At 37.5% G+C, this 27,286-nt stretch overlaps 1 protein-coding gene across 1 annotated transcript in view; it reads right to left on the bottom strand.

Moving 5' to 3' along the window:
* PDS5A (PDS5 cohesin associated factor A) overlaps positions 1–16,250 on the bottom strand; it is a 1,179,407-nt gene extending 1,163,157 nt beyond the window's left edge. Inside the window, exons 1-2 of the mRNA XM_053700274.1 lie at positions 15,992–16,250; positions 15,084–15,235 (exon numbers count right to left, since the gene is read on the bottom strand). Of these exons, the coding sequence (XP_053556249.1) occupies positions 15,084–15,194 (111 nt within the window). The 5' untranslated portion in view covers positions 15,195–15,235; positions 15,992–16,250. The remainder of the gene's footprint in view (positions 1–15,083; positions 15,236–15,991) is intronic.
* Between the last annotated feature and the right edge of the window lie 11,036 nt (positions 16,251–27,286).

Below are 27,286 nucleotides of genomic sequence, written 5' to 3'. Positions count from 1 at the left end.
TTTTTTTTAGCATATTTAAATATAGGGCTGCAACTAACGATTATTTTCATAATCGATTAATCGGCCGATTATTTTTTCGATTAATCGACTAATCGGATAAAAAGAGAATCAATAATAGTTTTCTATGTTTTAAATAAAATCCACATAATGAGTGTTAAAAATATAAACTTCAGACTAAGACTTTACATTAACTGTTTCTTCAATTTTTAAGCAGCAGAACACAGTTTTATATTATTCTCTGTTTGCAGCTATATTTCCTGCAGCAGAGAAAAGGCTGTTGAGGTGTATAATTAGGGTTTTGTCAATTTCACCAAAGTGGGATATTTATCTTTGTTAGCTCTTCACCAATGCCAAGTGTTTTCTACCTTGGCAAGTGGCCTCACAATAAAGTAACCCTTGACTTCATTCTAACATAAAAATATCTTGAATATCTATATGCAATGGTAAATAACCAGCTATAAGGCTATAAGGTTAGGGGAAATATCTAGTCCGCTCTAAAAAATAACGGATATATACTTATAAAGGTTGAATCTGGTACATATCACAATTTATTAAAAATATAAAAAAAAAATATCAAAAGTGCTATGGACTGTATATCAATAACAGGACAAAGCCTTACACATTTATTTATACAGTACATATAATCAGTAATAGCAAACAATATGCTAATAATTGTGCAAACAGATAATAGTGCACATCAATTTAAATAACTTCCATCAATCTAGGGGCAAGGTGTAAACAACAAGGTTGGCACTATATCATGAAAAGCATAGTTCCAAATCACCAGATTTAATATAAACAATCCAAATGATGACTATTATATCTGGGTTGCACATAAGCCAGGGGTAGTTGTAAACGTATACTGTCCTGAAAAAGTGAAAGGTAGGCGTCTGTAGATGTCCTTTAGGCTAAGGACCTAACCATAAAACACAATACCATATGCAGGAGTTCATTGGAGTGAAGCAGCTGGTGTTGTGCACAGACCAACTAATTGCAAATCAACTAATCGATTATGAGATTCGTTGACAACTATTTTCATAATCGATTATGACAATTAGTTGTTGCAGCTCTATTTAAATATGCTGCTGTGTAGGATGGATCCCCAATTAGCCCCCAACCTCCCTGATAAGAATACTTAGCAGCCGGACATACTTTTTAGCAGCTAGCTCGAATAGTACACTGCTGCTGTCGTGAGCTAAACTAGGTTGTTGGTTGTTTTTTTTTTTTGGGGGGGGGGGTTCCCAACAGATCCAAAGAAAACAAAGCAAAATTAGATAATAGAAGTACATTGGTAAATTGTTTAAAATTGCATGATCTATCTGCATTATGATGTAAATTTAATTTTCGGTTAACTCATTTTAATCCTATTGTTACTAAATAAGCCCCTTACCAAGTTTCAAGAATTTCAATTAATATAAAAAATGTTTGGAGTGGAACAGATCTGCACAAGGACCGGAGGTTGAGGATGGAGGGGCAAGCACTAACAATGAAAGTGAAACATGTTGTTTTAGTTAATTTACCCCTTCCTGCCAGGACTTATTCATCTACAGCGGAACAAAGTTCTGATGTAAACAAATAAGTAAAATTTAAATCAAGAGATCGTTCATGCAATTGCATGATTAAAATGGGATTAGGTCAGGGGGGGTGCCTATGACGCTAGGCAGACCCTCCAGCCCGCGATCCCATGTAGGAAGCGGCTATGGCTTCAGAACAGCCAAAACCACTAGGACGTTCCATGCCATCCTAACATCGTTAAAGCCCAGCATGGAACGTCCTAATGAAGGGAACGCGTTAAAACTATTTAAATTTTTATTTTTCTCCTTTCGATAAATTACAGCTGAAAAATGTGATCAAATATGAATGATTAACTGGATTTCCTTCACATCCCAATAATGTAATAAATTATGTATTTCTAATGGTAAACAACTAAATCAGTCATTTTCTGATATAACTGGAAATATAATCTGAAGTTAATAAAAAAAAAAAAATACATGATTTAAAGTGTTTTACTGACTAGTGATGTAAAAAGGAACAGTCAACACTAAAATTGTTATTGTTTAAAAAGATAGATAATGCATTTACTACCCTTTTCCCCAGTTTTGCACAACCAACATTGTTATTTTAATATACTTTATAACATTTAAACCTCTAAATTTCTGCCTGTTTCTAAGCCACTACAGACAGCCTCTTAATCACATGCTTTTTTATTTGCTTTACACAACAGGAAACCGTTTTCTGTAGAGTTAAAGAGTCAGCACAATACAATACTAATTAGCTAAAATGCAAGTCAATAGATGATAAATAAAAAGTCAAGTGATCAGGGGGCTGTCAGAAGATGCTTAGATACAAGGTAATCACAGAGGTAAAAAGTATATTAATATAACTGTGTTGGTTATGCAAAACTGGAGAAGGGGTAACAAAAGGGATTATGTATCCTTCAAAACAATAATAATTCTATTGTAGACTGTCTCTTTAAAGTGAAAATCAAATCTACACCCGACTATCTCATACTACTTTCATATAAAATACATAACAGCAACTCATGTCAAGGGATACTAAACCCACATTTTTTCTTCAATGATTCAGACAGATCATGCAATTTTAAGCAACTTTCTAATTTACTCCTATTGTCAATTTCTTTGTTCTCTTGCCATCTTTATTTAAAAAGCAGAATGTTCAGCATCATTTTTGGTACTGAACCCTGGATAGCGCTCGATTATTGGTGGCTACATTTTGCCAACAATAAAATAAGCAAGCATAACCCAGGTTCTGAACCAAAAATGGTCAGTCTCCTAAGGTTTACATTCCTGCTATTTAAATAAAAATTTCCACTCAGATCTCTCCTCTCTTCAATGCACCAGACATGCAACAAGAAACTGCAAAACCACAAAATAAGTGGGGGCAATCAATGGCACTTAATTAGCATATTATTATTATTATTAAAAATTACATGCTCTAGCTGAATCATAAAAGTTTTAACAACTTTCAAATGTACTTTCATCATCAGAAAAAATTTGTTCTCTTGGTTTTCTTTGTTGAAAGCTAAAACAAGGTAAACTCATTCCAATTTCTACGTCCTTGAAGGTCACCTCTTATCTGAATGCATTTGAAAGTTTCACAGCTAGAGGGGGTTGGTTCATGTGTAACACAGATAACATTGTGCTCACGCCCATGGAGTTACTAATGAGAGGGCACCAATTTGCTAAAATGTAAGTGTCAAACGAACTGAAGAGGGCAGTCTGCAGAGGTTTAGATACAAGGTATAAATCAGAGGTAAATATATTATATATATATATATATATATATATATATATATATATATATATATATATATATATATTTTATATATATATATATATATATATATATTTATATATATATATATATATATATATATATATATATATATATATATATATATATATATATATATATATATATATATATATATATATATATTTATATTAGATAGATAATAATTTTATTACCCATTCCCCAATTTTGCATAACCAACACTGTTATATTATATTAACCCCTTAAAAGGGATACTGAACTCAAATTTTTTTCTTTGCTATGATAGAGCATGCAATTTTAAGCAACTTTCTAATTTACTCCTATTAGCAATGTTTCTTTGTTCTCTTGCTATCCATCTTAAAAGCAGGAATGTAAATCTTAGCAGCCAGCCCATTTTAGGTTCAGCACCATGGATAGCGCTTGCTTATTGGAGGCTTACATTTGCCCACCAATAAGCAAGCATAACCCAGGTTCTTAACCAAAAATGGGCCGGCTCCTATGCATCCCATTCCTGTTTTTTAAATAAAGATAGCAAGAGAACAAAGAAAAATTAATAGGAGTAAATTAGAAAGTTGCTTAAAATTGCATGCTCTATCTGAATCATGAAAAAAAAAAATGGGTTTAGTGCCCCTTTAATGACCAAAGACCCGCAGGATACGTCCTACAAAAACTGCTAGTTAATGACCAAGGACGTACCCTGCACGTCCTCAGTGTTTTCAAGCGTGGGCAAGCGTGGGAAGTGATTGCAATCGCTTCCAGCCGCTATCAGAGTATTGCAGCGATGCCTCAATATTGAGGCATCATGCAATACCCTTTTTAAGCAAACTGATGCAGAGAGGGCCACTCTGTGGCCCTCTCTGCATCAGCCAGCGATGGTGCCGATCATTGGTGGCGTGAGAGGGATACGAGGGAGGCCGGTGAGCGGATCAGTTCCGGCAGTGCGCACGAGGGGGTGCGCGTGCTCACGCAATTAAATGTGCTGGACTGCTGGAGCCTGTGTAAGGGAAGGAGGGAGGGAGAGGGGAAATAAGGAATTAAGTTTTTGTTAAAGGATCTGGGAGGGTATTGAGGGGGGGCCAGCTACAATTGTCAATTGTGAGGTGGGGAGGGAAGAGAGCTGTTTGAGAGGGGTCAGGGAGGGAGGCTTATCTACACTAAAGCTAAAATTAACCTCTTCACTGCTGGGCATAATACAAGTGTGGCGCGCTGCAGCATTTAGCAGCCTTCTAAATTACCAAAAAGTAAATGTCAAAGCCAGAAATGTCTGCTATTTCTGAACAAAGGGGATACCAGAGATGCATTTTCAACCATTTGAGCCATAATTGCAAAAGCTGTTGGTAAATAATTTCAGTGAGAAACCTAAAGTTAGTGAAAAAGTTAATGATTTTTTTTTTTTTTTTTTTTATATTTGATCGCATTTGGCTGTGAAATGGTGGCATGAAATATACCAAAATGTGGCTAGAATAGATCAATACTTTGGGTTGTCTACTTAAAAAAAAAAAAAAATTATATATACACATACACAGTATCTCACAAGAGGGAGTACACCCCTCACATTTTTGTAAATATTTTATTATATCTTTTCATGTGGCAACACTGAAGAAATTACTCTTTGCTACAATGTAAAGTAGTGAGTGTACAGCCTGTTTAACAGTGTAAATTTGCTGTCCCCTCAAAATAACTCTACACACAGCCATTAATGTCTTAACCGTTGGCAACAAAAGTGAGTACACCCCTAAGTGGAAGTGTCCAAATTGGGCCCAAAGTGTCAATATTTTGTGTGACCACCATTATTTTCCCAGCACTGCCTTAACCCTGCTGGGCATGGAGTTAACCAGAGCTTCACAGGTTGCCACTGGAGACCTCCATCACAACATTACGGAGAGAGTGGCTGTTGAGACCTTGCGCTCCCTCACTTTCCGTTTGAGAATGCCCCACAGATGCTCAATAGGGTTTAGGTCTGGAGACATGCTAGGCCAGTCCATCACCTTTACCCTCAGCTTCTTTAGCAAGGCAATGGTCAACTTGGAGGTGTGTTTGGGGTAGTTATGCTGGAATGCTGCCCTGCGGCCCAGTCTCAGAAGGGAGGGGGATCATGCTCTGCTTCAGTATGTCACAGTACATGTTGGCATTCATGGTTCCCTCAATGAACTGTAGCTCCCCAGTGCTGGCAGCACTCATGCAGTACCAGACCATGACACTCCCACCACCATGCTTGACTGTAGGAAAGACACTTATCTTTGTACTCCTCACCTGGTCACCGCCACACACGCTTGACACCATCTGAACCAAATACGTTTATTTTGGTCTCATTGGACCACAGGACATGGTTCCAGTAATCCATGTCCTTAGTCTGCTTGTCTTAAGCAAACTGTTTGCGGTCTTTCTTGTGTATCATCTTTAGAAGAGGCTTCCTTCTGGGATGACAGCCATGCAGACCAATATGATGCAGTGTGTGGCGTATGGTCTGAGCACTGACAGGCTGACCCTCCCCCACCCCTTCAATCTCTGCAGCAATCATATCTATTTCCCAAAGACAACCTCTGGATATGACGCTGAGCCTGTGCACTCAACTTCTTTGGTGGACCATGGCGAGGCCTGTTCTGAGCGGAACCTCTCCTGTGAAACCATTGTATGGTCTTGCCCACTGTGCTGCAGCTCAGTTTCAGGGTCTTGGCAATCTTCTTATAGCCTAGGCCATCTTTATGTAGAGCAACAATTCTTTTTTTCAGATCCTCAGAGAGTTCTTTGCCATGAGGTGCCATGTTGAACTTCCAGTGACCAGTATGAGAGAGTGTGAGAGCAATAACACCAAATTTAACACACCTGCTACCCATTCACACCTGAGACCTTGTAACACTAACGAGTCACTGGGGAGGGAAAATCTCTAATTGGGCCCAATTTGGACATTTCCACTTAGGGGTGTGCTCACTTTTGTTGCCAACGGTTTAGACATTAATGGCTGTGTGTTGAGTTATTTTGAGGGGACAGCACATTTACACTGTTATACAGGCTGTACATTCACTACTTTACATTGTAGCAAAGTGTCATTTCTTCAGTGTTGTCACATGAAAAGATATAATAAAATATTTACAAAAATGTGAGGGGTGTACTCACGAAAGATATATACACACTGTATATAGAGATAGATTTATAATAGGGCTGCAACTATTATTTTCATAATCGGTCGATTATTTTATCGATTAATCGACTAGTCGGATAAAAAGTAAATAAATACTTTTTTCCTATATTTTAAATAAAATACATATATTGAGTGTTATAAAAATAAACTTCAGACTAAAACTTAACATTAACACAACTGTTGGTCCAATTTTTATAATTAAGCAAGACAAAACCACAAACTGTTTGAAAAGGAGGTAGAACTAATAATAAGTAGACCTCCACTGTTTATAACATTCTGTTATGCACTCTTTCAGAAACTTTACATTGAAATGTTCAAATGCTCCTGGCTGAGGCTCTTTTTTGCAAGCTATTTTTCCTGCAGCAGAGAAGTGGCGCTCAAATGGTGTTGAGATGCCTGAGATGTACAAGTAGGGTTTTTCCAATTTCACCAAGGTGGGCTATTTACTTTGTTAGCTCTCCACCAATTATTATTGGTTATTTGTAGAGCGCCAACAGATTCCACAGTAGCAATGCACGTAAGCCTTTACTTTTTTAAACTAAGAACAATATTTAGCATGGGTGGTTTTTGATGGTTGTAGATGTGTAACAAATTTTTTGGGTTAAAGTTAGAAAGTGTTTTTTCCTATATATATATATATATATATATATATATATATATATATATATATATATATATATATATATATATATATATATATATATATATATATATATATATAAAATTATATGATGAAAATAATGGTATCTTTAGAAAGTCCATATAATGGCGAGAAAAATTGTATATAATATGCGTTGGTACAGTAAATGCATAAGAGGAAAATTACAGCTAACCACAAACACAGCAGAAATTTAAAAATAGCCCTGGTGCTCAACGGTAAGAAAATTGAAAAATGGTCTGGTCACTAAAGGGTATATCTCTATCTATCCATCTCTATATCTCTAAAAACAAAGTATTGCAGTGATACCTTTTTTATTGGACTAACATAATAATATTTCAAAAGACAAGCTTTCAAGAGTTTTCCTCTTCCTCAGGTCTGAAGCAATACCGATCAATCTGATGTAGATACCATCACATACAACAAATGGAAGGGAGGGAGGGGGTGTCATAAAAAGCAGAGAATGTGTCTGAAGGAGAAAATAGCTGAGAATAGCCAGAAAGAATAAATAAACAGAGGAGAGTAAATAGGCAAGATGAGAGGAAAAACAAAAGGAAAAAGAAACCAACATAGGACAATAAGATGAGAGATTATAGAAAGTTATGGTAGTGTGTGAGAAAGCCAGAGTCTACATTAAGTCCTTCATTTCTGGTATTGAAATGTGTGATCATTTTCATCTCAAACGTCTTTAGTTCATGAGAGTCTTTGAAACTCTTTTTAAGAATTTTAATCCTGAGGTTAAGGATGGAGTGACCAGTCTGGGTGAAGTGATGACCAACAGGGGTACAATATTCATTTTCCTTGTGGTTTTTGATTGAGTGTCTGTGTAGATTCATTCTGAGATGCAGCTTTAGGCCAGTTTCTCCAATGTAGCAACCTGTCACACGCTGTACACTGTATCATGTACACCACATTAGCAGATGAGCACGAATAGGATCCTTTAATATTATATGATGCGTTGTTGTCACATATGTTGACACAGTTGGCAGAGCGATTTGTTGCATTGTGCAGTGCCATTTTGTGTAAGCTTCTGTTCTGTGGTTAATTTGCTGCGGACGAATCTCTGTCTCAGGTTAGGCGGTTGTTTGAATGCTAGTATGGGGGGGGTTCAGGAAATATTTTTTTTGAGTGTGGGGTCCTCTGAAATTAGTGGTTGTAGCTCTTTAATAATTTTGCATACTCTTTCCAGAGTAGGGTTGTAAGTGAATACTAGAGGGGTTCTTGTTTTGTTTTCCTTTGTATTGTAGGAGCCTTTCCTGTGGTGTTTTTAGGGCAGATTTGATTTTTTTTTAGATATTGTCCTTTCCTTGTAGCCCTTTTGCCTAAATGACTGACAGTGTACTCAGGTGCTGATCTCTGTCTTTTATGTCAGAGCAAATGCGGTGATATCTGATAGCTTGGCTGTAGATGATACCTTGTTTAGTGTGATTGGGATGGAAGCAGCTGTACCTGTCTGTGGGTTTTCTGTATATAGATGAATGAAGGATGCCATTGGTGACAGTTATTGAGCAGTCCAAGAAGTTCACACTATGATTTAAAAAGTCAACTTTAAGGTTGACGGGTGAAATGAATTAAATGATTTGTGGAAATCTAAAAAGGCTTTCTTCTCCTTCTGTCCATATTATGAAAAAATCATCGATGTAACGATATGTATAAGGTTTGTGGGGCTGAGTACATAAGAATCTGTATTCTAGGTACGCCATGAAAAGATTAGCGTATTGGGGTGACATTTTTGTGCCCATCGCTGTCCCTGTCATTTGTAGGTAGTAATTGTTGTTAAAACTGAAATAGTTGTGTGTGAGTATAAATTCTATAAGCTGGGCAATAGTTGCATTATCATATTTGTGTGTTGGTTGGTGGGATGAGAGAAATTTACTGCAGGCCTCCATACCATCCTTATGCGGGATGTTGCTGTATAAGGATTCCACATCCATACTAACTTATATATAGTGTTTCCAGGTAGTTAATTTATCTGGTTAAGTTTATTAAGGAAGTCTGTAGTGTCCTGTATAAAGCTATCAGTCTTAATCATCCTTATACAGCAACATCCCGCATGAGGATGGTATTGAGGCCTGCAGTAAATTTCTCTCATCCCACCAACCAACACACAAATATGATAGTGCAACTATTGCCCAGCTTATAGAATTTATACTCACATACACACACCTATTTCAGTTTTAACAACAATTACTACCTACAAATGACAGGGACAGCGATGGGCATAAAAATGTCACCGCAATACGATAATCTTTTCATGGCGTACCTAGAATACAGATTCTTATGTACTCAGCCTCACAAACCTTATACATATTATGGTTACATCGATGATATTTTCATAATATGGACAGAAGGAGAAGAAAGCCAAATCATTTAATTCATTACGCCCGTCAAACATTAAAATGGACTTTTCAAATCATAGTGTGAACATATTAAAGATCTACTAGATCTTTAATCCCCCAAGGGTGAAAACAGCAGACACTGCACAGCTGAAGACTTCCTTCACACACAGGAATTCAGAGCTGTATGGAGAATTTCACTGTGGAGCAACACAGCACCAAGCTAAAAGGAAGCCTGTATAAAATGGTTTCATCCTGCAATTCAAGATCAGCTGGAAGCGGTAACCTGGTTAAAGTTTTAAGACAATTTTGTCTGATATGCATTTCTGTTTTTAACTTCTGGTACACCTAATACCTTCTGTTTTTAAAATATATTTTATCTGTTTAAAGGGACATTATACACTCATTTTTTCTTTGCATAAATGTTTTGCAGATTTATATAGCCCATAAAGTTTTTTTTTTTTTTTTTTTTTTTTTTTAAATGTATAGTTTTGCTTATTTTTAAATAACATTGCTCTGATTTTCAGACTCCTTTTCACTTGAGTCCTGTTGCGCTTTGTTTTTTCTATATTTTTCAGCGAAAAGAATATGTACATATCCTCAGTAGCAGCAAAATTTGATTGAGTTAGCTGCAGATTAGTGGCTACACATTTATCTGTTTCTATTAGCTCACAAGATGTGTTCAGCTAGCTCCCAGTAGGGCACTGCTGCCTTGAACTAGGTGTTTAATCCTTCACTGGGGTTAAACACAGTTATAAGCAAGCAATTGTGCAATAATAAAGCAGTGTTCACCCCCATGACCTATTTAATGGGCACACCACAAAATGTAAAGGGACAAGAAACCAATTTTCTTTCTTTTAGGGTTCAGATAGAGAAAACAATTTTAAACCCCTTTCACGATTATTTCTAGAAATAAATTACTTCATTTTCTAGGTATCCTTTGTTGAAATGCACAAGTGAGCCAATAACTTAATGCATATATGTGCAGTCAACAATAAACGGCTCCTAAGCATACAAGGCATGCTTATCAACAAAGGATACCAAGGGAAGGCAACCAATTAAATAGAGTTAAATTAGAAAGTCAAAACTGCATGCCAACTCTGAATCGTGAAGGGGTGAAAATGTTTCCAATATTTGTTATCAAATCATGTTAAATTATGCAACTAAATGTCTGATTTGGATAACTACTAACATTTATAAGTAACAAAACCGTTATAATATTGCAACGTATTACACTGCCCCTATGCGGTTAATTCATATTTTATAGTACTGTACAAAAAAAAAAAAGTCTTAGGCCACCAGCTTTGTTGTTTTAGCAAGGTTTTAATTACCATCCCTATTTATTGGTATCTAAAATACAAATAAATAATACAGGAAATATGTAGACTATAAATTAAAAAAAAACAAAAAAAAATAAAAAAAAAAAAAACAAACAAACACACCACAATTTTCAGAACAAAATGTCTTCTTCAGGCAGAAGTCATTTAGTGTGACCTCCCCTGGCACCAAGCACATCTTTTAGTCTTTCGGGGAGACTGTCCTGAAATAATCTTCTGGTATATTGTCACAGGCTTCTTTCAGCACTTCCCAGAGTTCTTCTTTAGATTTAGGTTGTCTTATTTCTCTCTGTACAGGTGATCCCATACTGCCTCTATAATTCAGGTCTGGACTCTGGAGTCCAGTCCATGACTGTCAGTTTTTCTCTCCAAATGTGATTTCACTGCATTAGCAGTGTGCTTGGGATCTTTTAATGCTGAAAAATAAAACCATTCCCAATCAGGCGCTTTCCAGAAGGAATGGCACGATAAATGTAAAAAAAAAAAAAAAAAAAAAACCACCACACAACCCAACACACTGTACTTTTCAACATTCACGCCCCCATCAATTCAGACAATATCGTTAACACCACTAGCAGAAATGCAGCCCCAAATTCACCGAAGGCCGCAAGCACTCATTCTTCCATCTCTCAAATTGGATCTAAAAATGTCAAATTTTTATTCGTCAATCCATAATACTCTTTTTTTTTTTCCACTGATTTTCATTCCAATCTTTATGAGCTTTAGCATATCTTAGCCTTTTCACCCTGTTCCAAAGCTGGATTTCCCACACAGCTATTGGCTAAGAGGTGGAAACGTCACCTCTCTGCCAGATAGCAAAGATAGCGTTCTGCTGGTGGGCTGCCTTAGCAGCACAGTTAAGGAGATCGATTGGAACAAATAAATGAGCTTTCAGCATGAAGTATTATATACTTCATGAAAGTACCCTTTATTTGTTCCAATGCTAAATCCTAGCATTTCAGAAATGCTAGGCTTTACCATAACTAACATATGTACCCAAGAAAGTTGGGTGTACTTAGACATACAAAATAAAAAAATTGCTATTTCAGATCTTCAGAAAAAACAAACACAATGATGGTCACAGAAATGCAGTTTAGATACCAGGTATACAAAACACAAAACAATAATTACTCAAGGGGTTTACTAAAAGTTAGATTTAAAAAGGACATTAAGGTACAACTACGGTAGCATGGTTACTACTCATCATGCTTTTCCTCGGGCACCTGCAGCCCATTTCAAAGCTATTTACTTAGTTTAACCTTTCATAAGTGCTGGTTGGGGAGGTCTGAATCTTTACACTGGATGCTGCCATCTTGGAATTTAGGTATTCTTTAATCCTGTGACAGAAGTGGTGCAATATTCACAGATTAGTGATATTTTCTTTTTTACAAGCTAAATAAATACACTTCAGTTGAGAGTGCATAATTTAGATCTGAATCTGTTAAAAAAAAAACATCAGTAATATAGAGAAATGCAGCTACCGATTTTTTTTTTTATTTTAGTTAAAGGGACAGGAAACTCCAAAACCACCTTCATTGATTCAACTAGAACATGTGATTTCTAACAACTTTCCAATTTACTTCTATTATCAAACATTCATTCTCTTGTCAACCATTTCTAAAGGAACAGCATTGCACTACTGGCAGCTGATACATCTAGTTAGCTAATCTCAAGAAACAAGTGTGCAGGCACCAATCAACAGCTAGCTCCCACTAGTGTAGGATATGTGCATATTCTTTTTCAACAAGAGATGATACCAAGAGAACAAAGCACGTTGGAAAATAGAAGTCTTGCTCTATCTGAATCATGCAAGTTTAATTTTGACTTTCCTATCCCTTTAAGTACCTTTTTTATTTTTTTTTTATTTTTTTTAGTTTAAAAGTGACCTGTTTTCTATTGTGCTTCCCATGACCTATTTAATTAGAACTCCACTAGGTTGATTTTACTGAGCACACGGATACAATTTAAGCTAATATTAGACTAAAATTAGCTATTACATTTTTCAATGTTTGTTGCACAAACAATTTAAGTTATGTTAAATGTGACATACAGGGTTAACCAACCCTTTCCACCTTAACCAGTGTGTCACAGTCTAGCCATTCCAGACAAGCCTGTGACTAAGTGCAAAGGTTAAAAAACACACACTTGTCTGTACTAGACCAAGAAAAATGCCCACACTACCCTTTGATGCCAAACACACTAAACTATCTCTGCTGTCGCAACCACTTTAAATGATTATATGGGAAACCCTAAGGAAAATACAATACTAAGATTAAAAATCCCAAATCACAATTAAAAATTTTGCTTAGGTCAGTTTTCTGACCAGGCAAGTAAGGTAGCCACCCTTTTTTATGGCAGGCCATAAAACAAAACTGCATGCCCTAGCTGCAGTTTTAGGATACCTTATGATTTTAGTCATGATGGTTATTTTGATACCAAATATGTCATATTTGATCACCCTGTAACATAAAAGTGATTACAATGTCAACATATCCTACAGTGTCACATCTGATCAACGTCAGGCAGTGTTTTATGTCACTCTTTGTTGACATCTTCCTGACTTAAAAACATCCAGAGACCTGGTGCCTTAAAAAAAAAAAAAACAGTTGTTTTGGGGGGGTTTTAAGGATAGGTACAGTAAAATACTCAGCAAACAAAGAAAAAGGTTAACCCCTCAACCTAAAATCATGAGGTCTTCATGACATTATGCAATTAGTTTTGCTGTGGAGAGCTTAAATGACATATATAAATAACATACCAAAGTATTACACTGCCCCCAAAATTTTCTCTGGATAACAATGCTAGCCCAAAGTGCAAGATACTATCAAAATAACAACAATGCCACCGATTTGTTGAAGTACACAGGGCAACAATGTGTGTATTCCAAGATGTCAACGCTCAATATAAAGATGCAGAACTTTAACAATGATTTTGGTAATAGGCTAAAATAAGCCAACAGCGACAGTCTTCTTGAAAAAAAATGATAATTCCTTTATTACCAAATCCCTAGTTTTGCATCACCAAAACTGTAATATGAATATATTTTTTACCTCTGATTACCTTGTATCTAAAGCCTTTGTAGACCGCCCCCTTATCTCAGTGCTATATATAAATTTGAATGTTAGCCAATCAGTGCTGACTCCTGCATAACTGCACAGGAGTGAGCACATTATCTGTATGGTACACGTTAACTAGCACTAACAGTCACTGAGATAAAAGAGCTTAGAAAACAGCATATGAGCCTACATAGGTTTATCTTTTAACAAAGAAAACCAAGAATGCAAAGTAATTTTGATAAAAGTAAATTGGAAAGTTGTTTAATATTGCATGCCCTATCTGAATCATGAAAGTTTAATTTTGACTTTCCTGCCCCTTTAAAGCACTGCAGGTACATGAGAAAAAACAATTGCATGATGAGTAGTAACCATGTTACAGTAGTTGTACTATCCAATGTAATGTCCCTTTAAGAGCCAACAAGAATAATAACCATCTTCAAGTGAAGGTGTTCACATTGAGGTTAATTTTAAAGTAGCCAGTAATTAAATTGTATTTGTAAGCATAAAAAAAAAAAAAAAAACACACACACCACTACAAAAGCACAAACTTAAAGGAACATTTAATACAGTAGAATTGCATAATCAACAAGTAAATAATAAAAAGACAAATGTAATAGCAGTTTGAATGAGCAGGAGATTTTTTTTTCTCATGAATGTCAATGCCCCCTGTATCAAGTGGCAGCACCATAAACTCTTGAACATAATACTCAGTAGTAGCTTGTGCTTCAAAGTTTGATAAATGGAAGTAAATTATATGAAAGTTTAATTAGAAACTTAGTGTAGAAACAAACAAAAAAAAAAAAAAGCACAGAATCAGGAAAAAAAAGCACTTGTTAAAAGTTTGGTCAAGATTGTCCTTCCAAAAAACAAACAATGAGAATCTGTGAATAAAAAGTGTCAGCATCTTTACACAGACTCTTGTAACCCAAAGATGTTTTTAACCAATGCATTTTTGCTTTAACCTTCCTTCTTGAAGCAAAGAACACCAAAACATTTTTATTTATTTATTTTTTTTTGGGGGGGGGGGTGTCACAAAAACATACAGAAATAGAGGAATAATATTCAATCACTATACAAATCCATATCTAGTAAAGGTTAACATAACCAACAAATATAAAGCACTTCCAAAAGACAATCTTTTTGGATAATCTAATATTCATAGAGTACAAGAACAGCAGCTGTCTGCAGCAGCCCACGAAGGAGCAGAGTACAACTATCTAAATATGGGGAAGAATAAAGCTGACAAGGTGGGTTACTTACTTTTAGCCGTTTCACCACCTCATCGTTAGAAATTTTATCTGTGATCTCCTTTACTCCGGGTGGGTAAATAATTTTGCCATCAGTTGTCTTCTGCTGGTTAGGGAACTCCATTCTCCCTTAACTTTTTCTTTTCTAAAGTGCTTTACCGGCCTCTATCGGTAAGAAAACAAAACTTCAGTCACATCAAATGTTAACAAAACCAGTACTTTCAAACACATTTATAAATATAAATTCACCAGATAGCACACATGATATGTCCGGGAAAGCTAGTCTAATCTATAATTACTGCAAACAACATCCAAGTAAAGTACAAAATACTAGTAAGGGCCTTGACACTGTCACCAGCGCGGTTTGAATGGGGGCATAAGAAAGTGGGCTGTAATTCACTGCTATTATTTAGAAATGGGACAGATAAGATATGAATATAAACCGGACACAGGGTACAGACTCTAGGTAAATTAAACAGCACACACCCTGACTGTAAACCGGGGCGCCACAGGCCTTAAGTACAGGCCGGAGCCGGGAGGGAGAGGCCCACGGTGCAGGCAGGCCCTGGGGAGACTTGTTACAGTAGCAATGGTGTAAGTCAAGCCGGTAAGTGTATATGTACTCACAGAGAGACACATATGGTATAGGTTTAATATATGTGAATGTAACATGTATACATTATAGCCCATATAAGCAGCTGAACCAGTGCAGATGTCAGTAGCTCACACTACCTAGCCAAGCTTACGTCTAACTTATGATCCCTGGTTTCTGCTTTGTGGTGGGAGACTTCAACCAGTCTGCGTGTTTGTTTAATCTACAAATGTGACTGCCCCAGCCATAGCTCAGGGTGCACTAGTACTTCCATGTACGAAGAAGCGCGTGCACGTTGCAAAAGAGCAGGAAGCGAATCGTTACTTTACCTCACGAGGAGTGCGAGGTTCCCCAGCATGTATCCGGCAGCCGGTGCCCTCCCCTGTGTGTGTGTCTGTTCGCTCCCTCCCCGGGGCGGCCGCAGCTCTAAGAGGGAGGAGTGTCTCAAGTGTATGAAAGAGAAGTAAAGCGCGGCACTGACACAACAGCTGAGAGGTTCTGAAGGCGGCTTAGAAGATAAATAAATAAAAATATATACACAACGCTGGCAGTCAACCGGCTTCACACGTGACCTATACCGGGACAGAAGTAAAGATTGGAGCAGAGTGCGCGCGCAAGCACGTAACACCAACCAAAAAAAAAAAAAACCTTTAAGGGTCCTGCATCTCGTGCTTTGACTGGATGCACTACGCCACCTAGTGGTTGGCGCCAAACTATTCTGTGAGGTTACAGGCAGCTGAACTAATATGAAAACGTGTAGTAGTGAACGCAAACTACAGAAGCATGGGGCATTGCTGATATTTGTGAGTGGGCATCTGTAGATTCCCCTCTACTATAATAGCGTTAAACACTGACACCTAGATTACGAGTTTTGCGGTCGTGTTTTAACGCTGAAAAAAATGGCCATTTCAGCGTTAAAACTGCAATGCAGCCATTACAAGTCTTGTCGGTATAGCTGTACCGCAAGCATATTAGCCTGTAACGCAACGTCAGTCCCGCACTCAAAAAAATGATGTTTTTGCGTGGGATTTCCATAGCGCTGCCATTACAAATTTTGCGGTGAGGCTAAAAAGCTTGCGTTACAGGCTATGTCGAGTCCGACATGATCAATTTCTCAATATGAGACCAGTAGTAATGAGTTTTACGCAAAAAAACTGTTACAAAGTACACTAACACCCATAAACTACCTATTAACCCCTAAACCGAGGCCCTCCCGCATCACAAACACTATAATAAACTTATTAACCCCTAATCTGCTGCTTCCAACATCGCCGCCACTAATACAATTTATTAACCCCTATTCCACAGCTCCCTGACATTGTCACCACTATAATAAAGTTATTGACCCCTATTCCCCCGCACCCCAACGTCACCCACACTATAATAATGATATTAACCCCTATTCCGCCGCTCCCCGACATTGCCGCCACTAAATAAAGTTATTAACCCCTAAACCTCTGCCCTCACACATCACTGCCACTAAATAAACCTATTAACCCCTAAACCGCCAGCACCCACATCGCCACTAAATAAACCTATTAACCCCGAAACCGCCAGCCCCCCACATCGCAAAAAAACTATAAATTAAACTAACATTACTATTATACTAAAATTAAAATAATTATCAATTAAATAAATTAAATTACTAATTAAAAAAACTTACACTTTTAAAAAAAATATTAAATCTACAGTTACAAAAAATTAAAAATACTAAATTGCAAAAAATAAACAAATACTAAATTACAAAAAATAAAAAAAATACTAAATTACAAAAAAATAACAAACTAAATTATCCAAAATAAAAACAATTACACATAATCTAATAGCCCTATAAAAATAAAAAAAGCCCCCCAAAATAAAACAAAACCCTAGCCTACAATAAACTACCAATAGCCCTTAAAAGGGCCTTTTGTAGGGCATTGTCCTAAAGAAATCAGCTCTTTTCCCTGAACAAAAAATACAAAGACCCCCCAACAGTAAAACCCACCACCCAACCAACCCCCCAAAATAAAAAATCTAACTCTAACAAAAACCTAAGCTAAGAGAATTTAGCTCTTTTTCTTGCCATTAAAATGGCATTTAGCTCTTTTAAGACAAGCCCAAACCCTAATCTAAAAAAAAAACACCCCAAAAAAGTTTCAAAAAACCTAACACTAACCCCGACGATCCACTTGCAGTTTCTGAAGTCCGGACATCCAGGCGGCGAAAGTCTTCATCCATGCGGCAAGGTCTTCATCCATCCAAGTGGCGTCTTCTATCTTCATCTAGGCGGCATCTTCTATCTTCATCCCGGCGGCATGGAGCGGGTCCATCCTGAAGACATCTGAAGTGGAGCATCCTCTTCATACAGTCGCCGCTGTATATTGAATCTTCAATGCAAGGGAGCCTTTTCAAAATGGCGTCTCTTGCATTCCTATTGGCTGACTTAATTTTGGAAATTCAAATCAGCCAATAGGATGAGAGCTACTGAAATCCTATTGGCTGTTCAAATCAGCCAATAGGATGAGAGCTACTAAAATTCTATTGGCCCTTTTAAGGGCAATGCCCTTAAAAAGCTTAGGTTTTGTTAGAGTTAGGTTTTTTATTTTGGGGGGTTGGTTGGTTGGTGGGTTTTACTGTTGGGGGGTCTTTGTCCCTTAAACCTGTACATTTGTGGCTTGCATGGACTCATGAACCTTTATAAAAACAAAATTACAAGAAATAATCACTTTTTTACTATGCACAAAGGCACCCATCTCCCTCCACCTTTTACATGGACTATTATAGAAAGCTGTGAAAATGCTAAAAATTGTTTCCATGACCTGTTGCACTCTAACTTGTGGCCTCTCTGCAGGGATGCCATTATGTTGCCTTATGGAAGCCCAGGCCCAGGGTATACTGCTTTTCCAAGTGTCTGGTCACTGCCTGATCTTAATTATGGCAACCTATGGCCTGTTTGAACCTTACCCTGCAAGCTTCTGACTCATAAGACCAGAGATATATACATGCCCAGGCTAAGTAGCTCTTGTCAAGGGCAGATTTTGAGGGAAAGAATGCCAACATGATAGCTTACCACTTAAGTGCCTTACTCCTCTTGAAGTCTAGTGCATGGACTTTACACACTCCCTAACCTGCTTGGCCTCTAGTTATGCTCTTCATTTCAGCTGGGTTTAACTCTCAAACAATACCCTGTTCACGTGATAAGATTTTTTGTTAGATAAGGCTTGATCAATTGTAGTTTTTGTTAGTTCTAACATACAAATGTATTATTATTGGTTGAATTTGATTATAGCCTGCTTACTTTTTTCAGTTCGTTAAACTTTGGTCATTTGTGATGCATATTTACTGGCGCAAGACTCAATAATTTATTTCTAGGAATGTTGTACCTCCCCATTCACTCCTTATGGTTGAAGTTGGAAGCCCTAGGCATTTGTTCATTTGAATTTTTGTAGAGTATCCGTTGTGTGCACTCCAGTTTGGCTACTGGGAGAACACAACAAGCAAACATTTAAAATCAATGGGTAGTCAAGTAGACAAGCGAAAATATAGCATCATATCATCAGTTTGAGGTTTTGGATTGTTTATGAAGTATCTAACACACCATTGTTTGGTACCAGCAAGACACTATTGAATACTCAAGTATACCCTTTGAAGCAAAAAACTGAGAACCCCTAAGTTAAAGGGACACTTAAGTCAAATTTAACTTTTATAATTCAGATAGAACATGCAGTTTTAAGAGACTTTCAAATTTACTTCCATTATCAAATTTGGTCTTTTTTATATACACAGTTTCTAAGGCACCAGCTACTACTAAGCATGTGCAAAAGTTCACAGTGTATATATATATATATATATATATATATATATATATATATATATATATATATATATATATATATGAGTCTGTTATTGGCTGATGGCTGCCACATGGTACAGGGACAATGTACTCACTCAAATAGCACAGCACTATTGTCAGGTGCACACCAACTCAAGGGTGCTGTAAACCCTTATCAATCATAATCCACAGACGGCAGCACCTTGTAGCAGGTAAAAAAGATTTATTCCATCATACCGGGGTTAGAAAAAGTGACGTTTCAGGCAACCAGCCCTTTATCATACATAGCTAAAGTGTCCTTATATAGGCACACCTACACTCAGGTAACCAATCATAACCCTGTTGTAGCACCACCTAGTGGTTGTCTCACATGACAGGTATACAATTCACAACATATATACTTGGTTTATACATAGTGTAGGTAGAATATTAAAAACAAATATAACAGCATATATATATACACAGATATGGATTGCCAATTTCTTGGGAAATTTTTGAAGGTATACACAAGTAAAGAACAGACATAATTACAAAAACAATGTTAGATCCAATTCTTTGTTTAGACCCTGGGGTTGCATAGCATTTCATTTGTATATCCAAAATGCCTTCAATAAAGCAGATGCGAAATGCGCGTCAGGCATTCGCACTGCTTCTCTCCTTTTTTTATAATATTTACAATACTTTACTAGCTAGGTGTTGGTCTTAACTGGCAATAGGTTATATTATACTTAACTGTTCTTACACATTATATGGTCTCTTCCCTTAGGGGACTCTGTGGCTTTAATTGTTAATTATAAGATATGGACGATTAGGGGTTATTGACCCAGCATTAACCCTTCTAATTCTTCTATGCCACAGCAATATATTACAGACATAGATTGGTTAATCTTTATAAGGTGTTGTTAACCAGTGAATTAACCTGTGCCTATGACATCTGTATTTTCAATTGTTTTAATATATTTGATCATTCTGTTAATTCAGGCTTTTCCTGACCGGGAGAGATTGCAGTTCTCTCTTTAGTTTTGTTTTTAAATCGTACCTAATGAGTTGTTCATATTAGCTTAATGGTGGCATGGTCCACAACCTTTATTTTAACATCATTAATAAACGTTATGTTTTAATTTAATCCATATTTTCTCTTACACCATACTCTACCCCACGTCATAATTGGTAATCCATCCTATAAGTGTGCCCAATAATGCTTCTGTTCTTCCTCTCTTTTTTCTATATATCCAAAATGTGTCTCTCCTTTTAAGGAGCAACTCTCTGTGACCTCCTGCCTAGGATATGGTACTGCATCAATTACTTGAAAACAAATTTGACTGATATTGTGTCCACATTCTAAAAAAATTACTAGATACTGGGGCCTCCTGATTGTTGCATCTAATATTACTTTTGTGTTGTATAACTCTATCGCATACCCTGCGGGTGGTCTCGCCAATGTAAATTCTTCAACATGGGCATTTTATAACATATATAGCAAATTTAGTGTTGCATGTATAATAACCCCTTATATTAAATTTCTTACCAGTTAGTGGATGAACAAAAATTGTGCCCTTTATCATAGAATTACAGTTACCACATCTTAGGCACGGATAATAGCCCTGTTTTTTCCTGTTAATTAACTTTGTTTTTAAAAAATTTGCACTGCCAAGGTCAGTATGAATCAATTTGCCTCTAAAAAAATTTCTCCTAAAAGCAGGCATAGGTGGTAACTCAAATTCTGCAACACCAGGATAACACTTCTGTAAAATGGACCAATGTTTTCTTACAGTTTTCATTATCTCACCACTATGATTGTTATGGTCCATGACCATCATAAGATGTCTGTATTGTCTTTTTGCTGGTGAGTCTACTGGAAACTGCACTCTGGTTAGCTCTTTCTGAACCAACTCTGGCGGATAACCTCTTTCCTCAAACTTTTTAGTCATGTCTTTAAACCTTTTGCTCAATCTGTCTTTCTCTGAAACAATACGTTGCACCCTCATAAACACCTGGGTAAAGACTTAATTATATTCCTGGGATGGAAACTCTGATAGTGTAGAAGACTGTTTTTGTCGGTGGGTTTTACATATAAATCTGTACAGATTTTACCATCCCTGGTATCCAAAAAAATATCTCTACCTCACTTGCATTTAAGCAGAATTTAATAGAGTTAGTACTTCCATTCAATTCCTCTACAAACTTTGGGACAATTGGCTCTTAATTTCAGAGATATACATAGATTTATTCATTACAGTTATAGCACACAGTTCGGACATTGCTTGCAGTGATAAACAGCCCGTGGAGGTCCCACCGTGATCGATGAATCTATAACAAAGACTACGGAACCATAACAAGGGCTCAGGATCACTTGCATGAACACAGCGGACTTAATGTATTGACAGGCTGACTATTGTTTTAACTCTCGTAAGTGCATTTTGTATTAGCGCTTATTGTGAATTCAATAAAACTAACTTGAGTTGGAGGTTGCGCTCTTGTTCCTTTTTTTACACAGACTTATAGCTCTGCCCTTGTCGGCAGTTTTAATGATCAATTCCTTATTCTCTTTTAAGGACTTTAATGCCTCCCTCTCTCTCTTAGATATGTTACAGGCATGATGTTCTTTAGTAAGTTTCTTATGTAACTTTTGCAGATCCCTTTTCACCAGCTCTATGTATGTATTTACACTATGATTAACACTACCTGGTATAAATTTACTCTTCTTCATAAAACCAAGTTTCTTCAGGCTGAGCACAGTGTTACCTTTATCACTCTCAGATTATGAACATTTGTTAGCAAAGAAACTTTTTAATTTGATCAGTCTAACAAATCTAGATTTTGTACAGGGCTATATGATAAACCCCTGTTAAAGGGACATTATACACTCATTTTTTCTTTGCACAAATGTTTTGTAGATGATCTATTTATATAGCCCATAAAAATAAAAAATAAATAAAATAGTTTTGCTTGTTTTTAAATAACATTGCTCTGATTTTTAGATTCCTAACCAAGCCCCAAAGATTTATGAGAATACCGTCAGCTACTTTCTCCAGCTTGCTCCTGTTTGTGTAAAGGGTGTTTTCATATGCAAAGGAAGGGGGGGGTAGTGTCTTATTTCCCACTTGCAGTGGGCTTTCCAGCTGCCTTTTCAACATAGCTAAACTGAGAGCTTCTAAGTAAGTTTTTAAACAGTTTTATACTGGATTTTTATATCAGTATCTGTGCATCTTATTCTTTATAGTAATGTCTATTACATGCAGTTATATGAAAATGAGTATATACTGTCCCTTTAAGGGCTGATTTCTGTTCATCAGTAAGTGCATTGTCCGATATATTAATTATCAAATCATTGGTATGCAGTCCACAACCGGCAGTATACAGCCAGTAAAGTTCTCTTTACCTTCCTTCAGTATCTCTGGCCCCGGCTCGGTCTCCTTGCTCCCCTCTGGGTTGTTTGGGATCTGGGCACTGTATCTTTTGTTGCCCTTGTGTTTGCGGACTCCCCGATGGCCTCTCCTTCCGAATCTTTGGTGAAAAACTGACCCAGGAATCTGTTTCGCCCCTGCAGCATTTTCTCCATGCTGTCTATGTCTTGAACGCCATCGGTTGCATGCCTCTCCGGTTTGTGGGTGGTGACCCGACTCCCGGTCACGTGACCATCTGTAGACCAATCCAGTCTCGTAATCCTCGACATCTCTCTGGAACTTGATTCTCTTTCTGCTCTCCAATACTTTGTGATATTTGGCTTTCCCCTTCTCAACATTCTTCATTAAGGTGCTGTATGTGTCAGCGGTCATGGTATTGCTCAACTCCTGCCTCAATCTGGCTACCTCCATTTTCTGCTTGGCGATTTCTTTTTGCAGAAACTCCACGGTAAGCACCATTAAATCTTAGGAGCACTTGTTGAGAATACTAGTGAATAGTCTGCAGTAATCCTCATTATATGTCATCAAGGTGGGGCGCACATTCATTCGCAGTCCTCTTGGAATCCGTTTTACCTTGCAGTACTACATAAGTGTTACTGCATGATGATCCAGAGCAGTTTGTTTTTTAGTTTGTCTTTCAAATAGTTTGCCATTTACTTCAGTTTAAGTTGTTTTCAGAAACTCACTTGAGACTTTAACTGAAGTAACAATTCTGGCAGCGTCCATGTCTGTGTATCCAAACATAGGTAACCCAGTGTACTCTAGCTTGTCATTCTCAGACATCTCTGGACAGAGTTCAAGTAGCAAAATACAGCAAACAACAAATAGTGATATTGTACTCACTCAAATAGCACAGCACTATTGTCAGGTGCACGCCAACTCAAGGGTGCTGTAAACCCTTATCAATCAAAATCCACAGACGGCAGCACCTTGTAGCAGGTAAAAAAGATTTATTCCATCACACCTGTGTTAGAAAAAGTGACGTTTCAGGCAACCAGCCCTTAATCATACATAGCTAAAGAGATGTGGTGTGTCCTTATATAGGCCCACCTACATTTAGGTAACCAATCATAACCCTGTTGTAGCACCACCTAGTGGTTGTCTCACATGACAGGTATACAATTCACAAAATATATACTTGGTTTATACATAGTGTAGGTAGAATATTAAAAACAAATATACAAATATAACTACATATATATACCCAAATATAATTTAACCAATTTCTTGGGAAATTTTTTAAGGTATAAAGAACAGACATAATTACAAAAACAATGTTAGATCCAATTCTTTGTTTAGACCCTGGGGTTGCATAGCATTTAATTTTTATATCCAAAATGCCTTTGATAAAGCAGATGCAAAATGCGCGTCAGGCGTTCGCACTGCTTCTCTCCTTTTTTATAATATTTACAATACTTTACTAACTAAGTGTTGGCCTTTACTGGCAATAGGTTATATTATACTTAACTGGTCTTTCACCACCCTGCCATTTTTGGAATACACCGGGATGCAGCTTTGCTGCATCCAGGTGGATTCTTTTAGCTGCGCGCAAAGCCAACATTCTTTTGGCTGCCTTGTGCGGGCCAACATTCCTTTGAGGATGCGTGCGCAACTGGTGACACCAACGGACGCGTTACAAACGCGATTATAGTATAGATGCTTATATAGACAGTTTTCATTTGAAAATATGCCTATGTCAAGTGACACACTGTTGCATGCAAGCGATATCAGGTTTTTTTACATGTCAGAAATAGAGCACGTATTACAAGTAAAAAGTAAACATGATCACAAGAGTGCAATTGCGTTTTACACTCATCAGGTTAGCGTGACTGAAAATCTCGAGTAAAAGGTAGTACATTAAAAAAAAGTTGCCCTGAACAAAACATAAATACAGGGAGTGCAGAATTATTAGGCAAGTTGTATTTTTGAGGATTAATTTTATTATTGAACAACAACCATGTTCTCAATTAACCCAAAAAACTCATTAATATCAAAGCTGAATATTTTTGGAAGTAGTTTTTAGTTTGTTTTTAGTTTTAGCTATTTTAGGGGGATATCTGTGTGTGCAGGTGACTATTACTGTGCATAATTATTAGGCAACTTAACAAAAAACAAATATATACCCATTTCAATTATTTATTTTTACCAGTGAAACCAATATAACATCTCAACATTCACAAATATACATTTCTGACATTCAAAAACAAAACAAAAACAAATCAGTGAACAATATAGCCACCTTTCTTTGCAAGGACACTCAAAAGCCTGCCATCCATGGATTCTGTCAGTGTTTTGATCTGTTCACCATCAACATTGCGTGCAGCAGCAACCACAGCCTCCCAGACACTGTTCAGAGAGGTGTACTGTTTTCCCTCCTTGTAAATCTCACATTTGATGATGGACCACAGGTTCTCAATGGGGTTCAGATCAGGTGAACAAGGAGGCCATGTCATTAGATTTTCTTCTTTTATACCCTTTCTTGCCAGCCACGCTGTGGAGTACTTGGACGCGTGTCATGGAGCATTGTCCTGCATGAAAATTATGTTTTTCTTGAAGGATGCAGACTTCTTCCTGTACCACTGCTTGAAGAAGGTGTCTTCCAGAAACTGTCAGTAGGACTGGGAGTTGAGCTTGACTCCATCCTCAACCCGAAAAGGCCCCACAAGCTCATCTTTGATGATACCAGCCCAAACCAGTACTCCACCTCCACCTTGCTGGTGTCTGAGTCGGACTGGAGCTCATCTGGCCATCTGGCCCATCAAGACTCACTCTCATTTCATCAGTCCATAAAACCTTAGAAAAATCAGTCTTGAGATATTTCTTGGCCCAGTCTTGACGTTTCAGCTTGTGTGTCTTGTTCAGTGGTGGTCGTCTTTCAGCCTTTCTTACCTTGGCCATGTCTCTGAGTATTGCACACCTTGTGCTTTTGGGCACTCCAGTGATGTTGCAGCTCTGAAATATGGCCAAACTGGTGGCAAGTGGCATCTTGGCAGCTGCACGCTTGACTTTTCTCAGTTCATGGGCAGTTATTTTGCGCCTTGGTTTTTCCACACGCTTCTTGCGACCCTGTTGACTATTTTGAATGAAACGCTTGATTGTTCGATGATCACGCTTCAGAAGCTTTGCAATTTTAAGAGTGCTGCATCCCTCTGCAAGATATCTCACTATTTTTGACTTTTTTGAGCCTGTCAAGTCCTTCTTTTGACCCATTTTGCCAAAGGAAAGGAAGTTGCCTAATAATTATGCACACCTGATATAGGGTGTTGATGTCATTAGACCACACCCCTTCTCATTACAGAGATGCACATCACCTAATATGCTTAATTGGTAGTAGGCTTTCGAGCCTATACAGCTTGGAGTAAGACAACATGCATAAAGAGGATGATGTGGTCAAAATACTCATTTGCCTAATAATTCTGCACTCCCTGTACAGGTGATTCTCGAAAAATTTGAATATCGTGCAAAAGTTAGTTTATTTCACTAATGCAACTTAAAAGGTGAAACTAATATATGAGATAGACTCATTACATGCAAAGCAAGATAGTTCAAGCCGTGATTTGTCATAATTGTGATGATTATGGCTTACAGCTCATGAAAACCCCAAATCCACAATCTCAGAAAATTAGAATATTACATGCAATCAATAAAAAAAGGATTGTACATAGAACAATATCGGACCTCTGAAAAGTATAAGCATGCATACTGTATGTACTCACTATCAGCCTGTGGCACTGCTGAGGTGTTATGGAAAACCAGGATACTTCAATAGCGGCCTTCAGCTCTTCTGCATTCTTTGGTCTCATGTCTGTCATTTTTCTCTTGGCAATGCCCCATAGATTCTCTATAGGGTTCAGGTCAGGCGAGTTTGCTGGCCAATCAAGCACAGTAATCCCATGGTCATTGAACCAGGTTTTGGTGCTTTTGGCAGTGTGGGCAGGTGCCAAGTCCTGCTGGAAAATGAAGTCAGCATCCCCATAGAGCTCGTCTGCGGAAGGAAGCATGAAGTGCTCCAAAATCTCCTGGTAGACGGCTGTGTTGACCCTGGACTTAATGAAGCAAGTGGACCAACACCAGCAGATGACATGGCTCCCCAAATCAACACAGACTGTGGAAACTTCACACTGGACTTCAAGCATCTTGCAGTGTGTGCCTCTCCATTCTTCCTCCATACTCTGGGTCCTTGGTTTCTAAATGAGATGTAAAATTTGCTCTCATCAGAAAAGAGGACTTTGGACCACTGAGCAACAAATCAGGTCTGTTTTTCTTTAGCCCAGGTAAGACACTTCTGACGTTGTTTGTTGTTCAGGAGTGGCTTGACAAGAGGAATACGACATTTGAAGCCCATGTCCAGGATCCGTCTGTGTGTGGTGGCTCTTGATGCACTGATTCCAGCCTCAGTCCAC

The sequence above is a fragment of the Bombina bombina genome, chromosome 2 (genome assembly GCF_027579735.1).
Source record: "Bombina bombina isolate aBomBom1 chromosome 2, aBomBom1.pri, whole genome shotgun sequence".
Taxonomy (NCBI): Eukaryota; Metazoa; Chordata; class Amphibia; order Anura; family Bombinatoridae; genus Bombina; species Bombina bombina.
The sequence above is the reverse complement of the archived record's forward strand: the minus strand, read 5'-3'. Positions and strand labels throughout refer to the sequence as shown.